Source organism: Colius striatus, chromosome 3 (genome assembly GCF_028858725.1).
Source record: "Colius striatus isolate bColStr4 chromosome 3, bColStr4.1.hap1, whole genome shotgun sequence".
Classification (NCBI taxonomy): domain Eukaryota; kingdom Metazoa; phylum Chordata; class Aves; order Coliiformes; family Coliidae; genus Colius; species Colius striatus.
This window is the reverse complement of record NC_084761.1, coordinates 58,768,197-58,778,972: the sequence shown is the minus strand read 5'-3', so window position 1 is coordinate 58,778,972 and position 10,776 is coordinate 58,768,197. Positions and strand designations below refer to the sequence as shown.

The window sequence follows — 10,776 nt, the reverse complement described above, 5'->3', positions numbered from 1 at the left end:
TAAAACACCCCCGAAAGGTTAGGGAGACAGTCCTGAGGCGAGCGACCCTGACACGGAGAAAACACGGGAGCAACCTTCCCGACTCGATGTCTCGCACTCAGCCATGTCCGCAATCGCGAGTCAACTGCGATCGTTCTCTTCCACCTCGTTCCCTCCTCACAGGCGGTGACGGCCGCCGTAGCCCGGGGCTAACGCAAGCCTGCACGGTATCGCTCAGGCCACTCTTCCCGCCTCCTCTCATCCTCGGTCTCTTAGCGGCGAGCTCTGCGGTAGCCGGCTTCTGGAGCTCATCCGCCCGTGTAAGCCTGCGCAAGGCGCTTCTACGAGCGCTCATTACCCACGCACATGATGCCTACGCGGACCGGTCAGGTGAGGCCCCGCTCCCACCCCCGCCGCCGCCTCCTCGTGCCGGAGCCCCGGCCCCTCAGCGGACGCGCAAGCCGTGACCGGCCCCTTCCCGTCCCGCTCGGGGGCGGCGCTTCGCGCAGGCGGCAGCGCCGGCACGCTACGGCGGCGGGGACGGGGCTGGGGCTGGGGGCGCGCCGCCGCCTGCGCATGCGCGGAGCGCGGCCTCGAAAGCAGCGGCGGGGAGGGGGGCGGGAGGCGCTCTCGCGCGATGCGGGCGGCGGGAGCATGACAGGTGGCGGGAAGCGGCGGCCGCGCGGCGCGGCGGGCCCGGACGGCGAGCAGGTGGCCGTTAGCGGGCGCGGGCGGAGGGGGGGTCACCGCGCTTGCCCCGGGGCGGGGGGGCCGCAGGCCCCGGCCTGAGGGGCCGTGGGCCTGTCTCGGCACGGATGCTCCGCCGGAGTGCCGGGCCTCTGCTTACTTGCCCCGCGTTTGGGTTTGCTTCGGAGCCCTCCGGCGCCCTTCTTTCTCCGACGCGGGAGCTGGGCGTCTCTACCCGGGCCCCTGTCGCAGGGGCTTCCCGCGTTTCAGGTGTGCTGCAGCTGCCCCATCCTCCTTGAGGCCACGTCCGCGGCTCTCAGGGGGTACTCGCGGTGTAGTTAAGCACCTGATGGCGGCTGCCTGAGGAGTTGAAATGTCTGCCTCGTTGTACTGTTGTTACGAGAGAAAAGAAACCTTACTTCCCAAAATATTCTTGGAAGCTTGCGTGAGAACGAGGTGACCGTTTTAGTGCTGTGCATGCTCGAAGGGACGTAGCTTGCCGTGTTTTGGTTCGTAGATCTTCGTTTTCTAAAACAACTTAAACTTCAGGCTGCTTTTAAAATGCTGTGCTGTAAAGTACACGAGTTCAGGTGTTGAATAGCACAGATGGACACTTGGAGGATTTTTGTTGTCATTTAATCAGACTCACTAGTGTTAGGTTAATGGTTGGTCTCAATGGTCTTAAAGATCTTTTCCAACCTAAATGACTATGATAAAATAGTATTCTTCCTTTGAACCATCTGTAAAACATAAGAATTTCATGGATGCAGGCTGCTGTGTGATTGGAAATGGTCACAAATGGTAGAGGTTGGAAGGGACCTCTAAAAATGACCTAGTCCAACCCCAGTGCTCAAGCAGGTCCGTCTACATCAGGTGTCACAGGAACGCATCCAGGCAGGTTTTGAAAACCTCCAGAGAACGAGACTCCACACCTTCCCTGGGCAGCCTGTGCCAGGGCTCCCTCACAGTAAAATAGTTCTTCCCTTATGTTTAGGTGAAACTTATCCAGCTTTTGTCCATTATTCCTTGTTCTATCACTGAACACTACAGAAGAAAGTTCTGCCCCATCCTCTTGACATTCACCTTTTAAATAATGTAGAAATTAGATTAAACTTTGAGATTGCTTAATCCTTTTTCTTGAGTAACTAATAAGTGCTTCTCCTGATTATATTGACCCATTAATATCAAAGTAGTGCTTTGCTGTTTCATACATGTTTAGCATGTCACCCCTACCATTCTATGATAATACATCTTCAGGGGATTCTGTCCAAAACAGACCTTCTGATCAGTATATATGCTGGTTTTAGAGTAGGAAGCATGACTTTATGGCCTTAGTCGTTGTTCCTCCATCAGTACAGAAGCTCTGTAAAAACCTTCAGTAGAACTTACGTAAAGCAAACAGATGAACTTTAGCAGTTGGTTGGTTTGTTTGTTTTATCTGCAGAGTGAAAAAAATGGAGAAGTTAAGAAAAGAAAGTCAAGTCAGGCAGATATTCCCGACAGTCTTCGTCAAGAAGCAGAAACGTGCTATCGGCTTAGGCTGCCTGAAGACTTCTATCAGTTTTGGAAGTTTTGTGAGGAACTAGATCCTGAGAAACCAAGTGGTAGGTTCTTTAAATACTTTTTTGCTTCTAACTTTCACTCTCAAAAACAGCCTGAAGACAGGCAAACTGGAGGTGATCAGATGCACTGTAATGCTGCTTCAGGTTTCATTTAAGATGCAGGGTATTTGTGTGACTGTAATCAACAATACTGGAGGTATATCACAAAGATATCTGTACATTTCAAGCTTTCTAAAGTATAATGACTTAAATTATGTAATACCAGAGTTGTAAATGTTGTCTACATCTGCCTGGCAAGTGCATTTAAAATGTTTAGTATGGAGCTGAAGTTTCCTCATATCAATCCAGTTTTCCACTTCCCTGAATTTATAGCAGAATGTGGCATCTCTGAGTGCTCTAGAAATTACAGTTTCTTTTAGAATTATACAATGGCTTGGCTTGGGAGAGACTAGTCCAAACCCTGTGCAATGAGCAGGGGCATCTTCAACTAGATCAGTTGCCCAGAGCCCCGTCCAATCTGGCCTTAAATGTTTCCAGGGATAGAGCATCCACAACCTCTCTGAGCAACCCATGCCAATGTTTCACCACCCTCGTTGTGAAAAAAAAAACCAAAACAAAACACCCCCTTCTTGGTTTTCTGGACTAGCCCATGTCTGGCTTTTCATCCACAAGTCCTTCTCTGCAGGGCTGCTCTCAGACCCTTCATCCCCCAGCCTGTATTGATAATGGAGTTGCCTCAATGCAGGTGTAAGCCCTTGTACTTGACCTTGCTGAACCTCATGAGGCTCATGTAGGCCCACTTCTTGAGCTCTTCCAGGTCCCTCTGGATGGCATCCTGGTCCTCAGGTGTGTCATCCACCCCACTCAGCTTAGTGTTCCTTTGGAACCCCTTATGTTCCAGTTTATACCATTGCCCCTTGACCTGTCATTGGCCATCGCTGAGAAGAGCCTGGCTACATCCTCCTGACACCCGTCCTTTACATATTTGTAAACATGAATGAGGTCACTCCTCAGTCTCCTCCAAGTTAAAAAGCCCCAGCTCCCTCAGCCTTTCATCATAAGGGAGATACTTCACTCCATCATCTTGGTGGCCCTGTGCTGAACTCTTTCCAGCAGCTCCCTGTCCCTCTTGAAGTGAGGGGCCCAGAACTGGACACAATATCCCAGATGCAGTCTCATGAGGGCAGAGTAAAGGGGGAGGAGAATCTCTCTTGACCTACTGCCCACAGCCATTCTAATGCACCCCAGGATGCCATTGGCCATGAGGGCACATGGCTGGCTCAATCCTGCTGCCCACCAGGACTCTCAAGGTCCCTTTTCCCTACACTGCTCTCTAACAGTTCATTCCCCAACCTGTACTGGTACATGGGGTTATTCTTTCCCAGATGCAACACTTTACACTTGACCTTGTTGAGTTTCATTAGATTTCTTCCTGCCCAATTCTCCAGCCTGTCCAAGTCTTGTTGAATGGCAGCACAGCCTTCTGGTGTGTCAGCCACTCCCCCCCAGTTTAGTATCATCAGCACACTTGCTGACAGTGCCCTCTGCTCCCTCATCAAGGTCATTAATGAATAGTACCGACCCCTGAGGGACTCCACTAGATACAGACTTCCAACTAGACCCTGCCCCATTGATCACAGCTCTGCCTTCTTCCCTTCAGCCAGTTAACAATCCACCTCACTACCTGATCATCCAGATCACACTTTCTGCCAGGTTACTGTGGGAGACGGTGTCAAATGCTTTACTGAAATGGAGATAAACCACATCCACTGCACTACCACCATCTACCCACCTGGTTACATCTTTATAAAAGGCTATCAGCTTGGTCAAACTTTACTTCCCCTTGGTAAAGCCATGTTGACTGCTCCCAATGACCCTCTTGTCCTTTAAATGCCTGGAGACAACACCCAGGATAAGTCGTTCCATCACCTTTCCAGGGATGGAGGTGAGGCTGACTGGTCTGTTGTTACCCGGCTCCTCCTTCTTGCCATTTTTTTTTTTTTTTAGACTGGAGTGACATTCGCTTTCCTCCAGTCCTCAGGCACCTCTCCTGTTCTCCACGACTTACTGAAGATGATGGAGAGTGGTTTAGCAATGACTTTTTCCAGCTCCCTCAGCACCCGTGGGTGCATCCCCTTGGGGCCCATGGATTTATGTATATCCAGATTGCTCAACTGATCCTTAACCCAGTCCTCATCAACCAGAGAAAAATCCTCCTTTAACCTGACTTCCTCTGGAGCCTGGGGCTCCTGAGGACAGTCTCCAGCAGTATAGTCAGAGGCAAAAAAGGCATTCAGTAACTCTGCCTTCTCTGTATCCTCTTGTCACCAGGGCACCCGCCTCATTGAACAGTGGGCCTACACTGCCTCTAGCGTTAGTTTTATCTGTAATGTATTTGAAGAAGCCCTTCTTCTTGTCCTTGACCTCCCTTGCAAGGTACAACTCCAGTGAGGCTTTATGTTTCCTAGTTGCCTCCCTACATCCTCTAACAACAGTCTTACATTCGTCCCATCACTGATCTCCATCCAGATGGTGAACCACTGACCATGACTTCTTATGAGAAGTGTAATAACTCCTGGATGAGAGCTATCTGAATAAAAGAATATCTCAGCTTTCTTCCTCTGGTAAATAGTGTTTGGCTGTTTGGATTTACTGAAGCTTTCAATATCTGGATGAGAAAAACTTCTTAGTTTAGATGTGCACCTACCAGAAAGTAAACCAGTTTGTGCTTTGATTTTTAGATGCACTTGTGTCAAATGTTGGACTTAAGCTGGTTGGACCATATGATATTCTTGCTGGAAAACACAAAAAAGCTAAATCAACAGATGTCAACTTCAATCTTCATTGGAGATTCTTTTATGATCCTCCAGAATTCCAGACTATCCTTGTGGGGGATAGCAAAACACAGTATCACATGGGATATTTCAGGTATTTAATATATGCTCTTGCTGGACTGTAATTATGTGTAGCTTTTTCTCCTCTCTTTTCTCCACAAGACGGTGCAGCATTCTCAAATCCTGTCACCAAGCAAGAATCTTTCACTTCTGTAACAGGATTGTTAATATTAACACATGTGGTAATATCCTTAAAAAAAACCAAAACTCACAGATATTGAAGTTGAAGACTAGATTTAGATATTTATTAAACTACCTCCCCTAACCTTCCAGAGCACTTTCGCTTATTATTCTTTTGCCCTGATACTTACAAGTAGTCAAGCCTTACAAAATAAAGAGAATGTGTATTTTCTGTGTATGTACTGATAAAAGCTCCTTTCAAAGTCATGCTGTAAGATTTGAGAGTTTTGTGTCTACGGCTGTTTCTTAGGCTGCATTTCTGAAGGAGACAGCAGCATGGTGAGGAGGCAAATTAATTTTACTTTGAAAGAGAAGAAATAGACACAGCTTGACTATTTGTGTGTACCTCTTCATAAACAGGGATGTGCCAGATGAGCTTCCAGTGTGGGTTGGTGCAAATGAAGCTAAGAAGGGCTGTGTGATTTCACAAGTTGGTGATAATGTCTTTGCTGCAGTCAAGTAAGGTTCATGCTTACTTTTACTTCTAAAGAGTAGAAGAGAAACTACTGATCAGGAGCTGTTATGTGGAATAGTGCAGCTAACTTACTATGTATTATCTTTCTTAAGAAATCCTCACTTATTTTCTGCTCCTGACAGCAACTTTAAAGGTACTCTCAAAAGCCTTAAGAGGCTTCTCAACAGTTTTTTCCTTTTATAAATAAAATAGATAAGTGTTAATTATCTTGTTCTTTAAATGTATTGGCAGGGATAGGCTCTATAGGGGTGATGGGGGAAAGCTTACTAGGTGTGTTTAAAACACATCACAAGTAAAGAAAAGGCATCTCAAACAGTGGTGAAGGAAACCTGACTATCACACTAAATGAGTAGCATCTAGTTGTTATTCTTGCCTGCATGAAAATACATTATTTTTGTGTATGATGAATGACTGTAAGAAGAACCATTTCCAACCTGGGGCAGGATGATGTTTATATGTAATTCAGTATGATTCATGAAGCTTTACATGGTGCTGTGTCCTGAATGTAAACAACAGATTTCATCACCTGTCAGTTAAAAATGGAAAGCTCTCTTAAGGACAGCCATGTGTCACTAAGTGAAAGCACACTGAAGAGAGCTGACACAAAAGCAAAAGAACCCTTGGATTGTGCAGAATTAAACGAGGACATTTGTTTTGAAAGCACCACATGAAACTCATAAATATGTGTTTACATGCATGACTTGGATGACAAATTGTGTATATGGCACTGAAGCAGCAAACTGAATTCTCTAAGGTAGAAGGATGACCAGCTTCGAGTTCAGGAGAATCTTCAGCACTTGGGGATTGCATAAACTGTATTGTAATGCAAATATGGATAGGAAATGCAAAAGTACTCTCTGTTACAGACTTTGTTTCTTTCTTGTTAAGAGGCTTGCATTCTCAAAACCCATGGTTGCTAGTCTTCATTATAATATGTGAAGGTTTAGTGATCAGAAGGCTATTGATCTCTGTTTATTTTCTCTTGAGCACTTTTAAGACATGTTTCTTTTGTTGCAGATTATTTTTGTCAAAAAAACTTCAGGAAGTGACTGATAAAAAGAAAAATGCTGTTTTGAAAGACTTAGATGAAAAACTAACAAGAACAGCGAAAGAACTGGGCTATTCTCTGGAACAAAAAACCACAAAGATGAAACAGAGAGATAAGAAAGTATGACTTTCCTGATCCACTGGAGAGAACTAAGTTCTGTTAAACTTTTTTTTTTTTTCAATTTAGTCGCCTGTTTCTTTCATGTTTCATTTCTCCTCGTAGTCAGTAAAGATGCTTTGTTTAGGAATTTCCAGAGCTAATAATCTATCTCTAAAACTTCAGGAGAGGGAAGATTAATACAGATGTGTTCCAAATAATAGGATTAAATCAAAACACTTTACTCTTGTAAACCATAGCTTGGCATTCAAGTAAAGAGGAAAAAAGAAAACCCACAAACAAATAAGGGAAATAGTCTAAAAACTACAACAAATAGGGAGCATGGAAAAAAAAAATGCTTCATAGTAAAGTTTCATGTAAACATTTGGGTTGGATCTTTTGGGAACAGGACTATTAAGGACAATATGCATTAGTAATGGATGTTTTTTGAATACCTAGTGAAATAATTATGGTAGGTGACTAAAATGTACAGTGCTACACAAGTGACTGCAGGGATTCTTAGATTACTGGAGTTTCAAGGTACCTTTAACTTGAATATTTAAAGGTAATTGCCATATAGTTGGAAAGTAAATTGATGTCCAGGAGCCTGGGCACTATCAGGTCTGACTGCCACTGCCAGCAGTCAGGTGTTAACATTGTTCAGTGAGGTGAGGGGTTTTGTGTCCCAATATTGACTTACGGTGCTATATTCACCTTCCTATCTCTTTATTTAGGTGGTGACCAAAGCATTTCATGGAGCAGGCCTAGTTGTTCCTGTAGACAAAAATGATGTTGGATACAGAGAACTTCCTGAAACAAATGGTAAAATATTATTTACTATATTCTTCTGCTCTAAGTAAACAACCTTCAGTCACACAGCTACTGTGGAAAAAAAAAAAGCTGCATTCCTGTTTCCTACCTCAAGAATATGAGTGGTAGGAGTAAAAGGCAGAAGTCTTATCCTTTAAACTTGACTTCAAAGTATATTTTTTAAAATAAGCCAGATGAGAATCAATGAAACATGCTAAGTCTGAAATAACAGTACCTGAAGTAGCAGTTCAGAAGACCTTTTCTTTTGTATTGGCACAGCCATACAGGAAGTAGGTCCAAAAAACTCATCTCCATTCCAGGATTTGTGGTTTTATTCCTTCTCCTGCTACTTCTCTCAGTGTTGTTATAACCAGAATGAGTTCCTTGATGCAAGTTCACTACAGAAATGCCTGTGTCTTTATGCGGAAGTGAGATGGGTGGGCACAGGGCAAGAATGAACAGCGAGGGAGGGGAAAGCTTTTTTCTCCCCAGCAACTCAAGGTGTGACACTTAGTCTTCATGTAAGCGTGACATACAGGTATGTTGTTTGCCACAAACTACCTCTGTGCAATATTGAATTCAGTATTTAAACTTAAATATTTCTGCTCTTGTTTTTTGCAGCTAATCTTAAAAAAATCTGCAAGGCCATTGTTGATGCTCCCACTGACAACGAGCGGCTGAAGGCCTTTGCGCCCCTTCAGGAGATGCTGACCTTTGTTCAGTTTGCTAACGATGAGTGTGACTACGGGATGGGTTATGAGCTGGGCACCGACCTGTTCTGCTACGGGTCCCATGTGAGTACTGCAGCAGGCACAGTTACACGGTATATTATGCCTGGACCAGGAGCTGTTCTGTCATAGGTCTTTATTCCCAACTCTGTCACATGATAAACCCTGAGAATCCTGAAAGTCTACACGAAGATTCTTACTTCATGAAGACTGCTAAAAAGGTCACACAACGTCATTCCAAGTTGAATTTAAAATCGCTTGTATGAAAGCACAATCCTGCAATCCAGAAGCATTTAAACAGATTTAACTTTGTGATTTGATGTGTGTAAGATGAGCTGTGAGACTCCTAAAAATGCAGAATGTCTGATCCAGATACAGTGAGTAGTCCCCTGACCCCAACTCCTTGCATGAGTGCAAGCACTGCTATTCAACAGGATCAACAGACAGATACTTACAGCAACCCCAGCTTGAAAAGAACTGAACCAGGTCAGTTGCTTAGCTAGGCTGCCTGGGTGGCTGTGTGGGAAACCTCCCACCAGGTGTCTCTGGTTCTGTGTTAACAAGGAATACCAGAAATGAGCTGATACTAGCACACGTAAGGATTCTACTTGGACCTTTCTGTTCTGTATTGGCTGCTGCCCCATTGATGAAAAGGATCATGTCTGTAGTAAATCTGTGGCTAGGAAATGATGTATAAGGAAGCTTCAGCATGGATGTGAAATACCCACGTGAAATGGCTTCTTTTAGTAACAACAGCATTGTCAAGGGGGATGTTCCAAAGAATCATGTAGAAGGGTAAAAATCTTGCCATGCTTAATGTAGGCCTAGAGGAGTTGTGCTAAAGACTAGTTAAAGTATTTAGCCACTGAAATGAAGGAAAATTTACTGCTCTCTCCATACACTGTTACATTACTGATGCGTTTCTTAGGTTTCTTGTCCTGCCCCCTGAAGTTCCCTACAGCATCTGGGAACATATTTTCTTCCAGTACCCTGTGTATTTCAGTCTCCTTCAGAGACTGCTGCTTCAGCTGCCTAATCCCTTCCTGCACCTGGAAGGGTGGTGAAGGGAAGATGGGCTGTGTAGCTGGAGGCAAACCCACTTGGCATGTGAGACCAACCACTGCAATGACAAATTGTCTTCATAATACTGTGACATGTCCCAATACCCATCTTATGCAGCAGTTTGAAACAGCTAAAGTTTTGCAGCTGTTTTCTAAAAATGGAAACCTTGTTTTGTTTTCTAGATGAGTAAAACAGAAACCCAGGGGCTTCACACAGAAATAACACCATGGTTTGGTCTCAAGTGATCTTTTTGCTTGCCTGTAGACACTTGAAGCTGTTTTCTGGCTCTGCCTGGAGCCTGCCAGTTCCTTGGCTTTCAGAGACAGAGGAGGCACCAAAACTTTTATCTGTAGTCTAAGGCATGGGAAAGTATTTAAACCTCTTCCCCCTCACAGGAGGGGTATAATGGGCTTTGCATGTACAGTGACTGTCATCGCTGCCAAATATACTTGGACTTTGATATATTTGAAGCCCTCCAGTGGTTACTGTAAGTACCACTGAAGTCCCCTAGAGCCTGTGGAGTGTGACAGGACCTGGGACTTAACCTGCAGCCTGGACTTCTGTGTGCCTTAACAATAGTTACCAAACAATGGATTGCTACCTCTAGGGGGAAAATCAGCAGCTGAGGTAATGTCACCTGACCTTGCTGTGGCTGATACTGGTGGAGCAGGAGCCTTGTCATGGTGGGGGGTGGGTGAGGGAAGGCAGTTTGAAGAGGGCAAAGCACTCCCTTTCTCCTCAGGTCTGGTTATGTTTTCCCTCTTGCCTACAGTACTTCCACAAGACGGTGGGCCAGCTGTTGCCCCTGGCTTACACCCTGCTGAAGAGGAACCTCTTCGCTGAGATCATTGAGTCGCACTTGGCCAACCGTCGGGAGGAGGAGGTGGACCAGCTGGTGCCCTGAGCTGCACCTGTGGCGGGCTGCTGCTCCCTGCGCCGCGCCTTCTCGGGTGTGAGCTTTCCCTTCGTTGTGTGTGTGATTGTGCGCTTTTTCTGTACGGAGTGGCAGTGCCCCCGTGGCCAGTAAAGCTTTTCTATGGATGAGGTGGTTCCCGCGCCGTTGCGCTCGGCTGCCGCGCCAGGGTCGGGGGAAAGGTGAGGTATGTGTCTGGCCACGCATGCGCGGAGGCGGCGGGACGGGGCGTCTCGGGCCGCTACTGCGGCAACGGCTGGGCGGGAGCGGGGCGGAGCCGCCGCTGCGCGGGGCCTGACTGCAGGCGCGGGGCGGGAGTAGCGCGGGGCCCGCCTGGGGCCG

General features: G+C 46.0%; 1 protein-coding gene across 2 annotated transcripts; it reads left to right on the top strand.

Moving 5' to 3' along the window:
• The first annotated feature begins 608 nt into the window (after window positions 1-608).
• On the top strand, window positions 609-10,680 carry LOC104549335 (histone PARylation factor 1). Of its 2 annotated transcripts, XM_061993516.1 has the most exons (8): window positions 609-690; window positions 2,111-2,270; window positions 4,970-5,156; window positions 5,663-5,761; window positions 6,795-6,945; window positions 7,656-7,743; window positions 8,353-8,525; window positions 10,294-10,679. In XM_061993516.1, exons 1-8 carry the CDS (start codon window positions 634-636, stop codon window positions 10,423-10,425), a joined length of 1,047 nt encoding a protein of 348 aa, XP_061849500.1. In that variant the 5' UTR covers window positions 609-633; the 3' UTR covers window positions 10,426-10,679. The 2 variants fall into 2 exon arrangements, with proteins under 2 accessions (XP_061849500.1, XP_061849501.1); XM_061993517.1 differs by lacking the exon at window positions 5,663-5,761 and having other exon boundaries at window positions 10,294-10,680.
• Window positions 10,681-10,776: the final 96 nt, after the last annotated feature.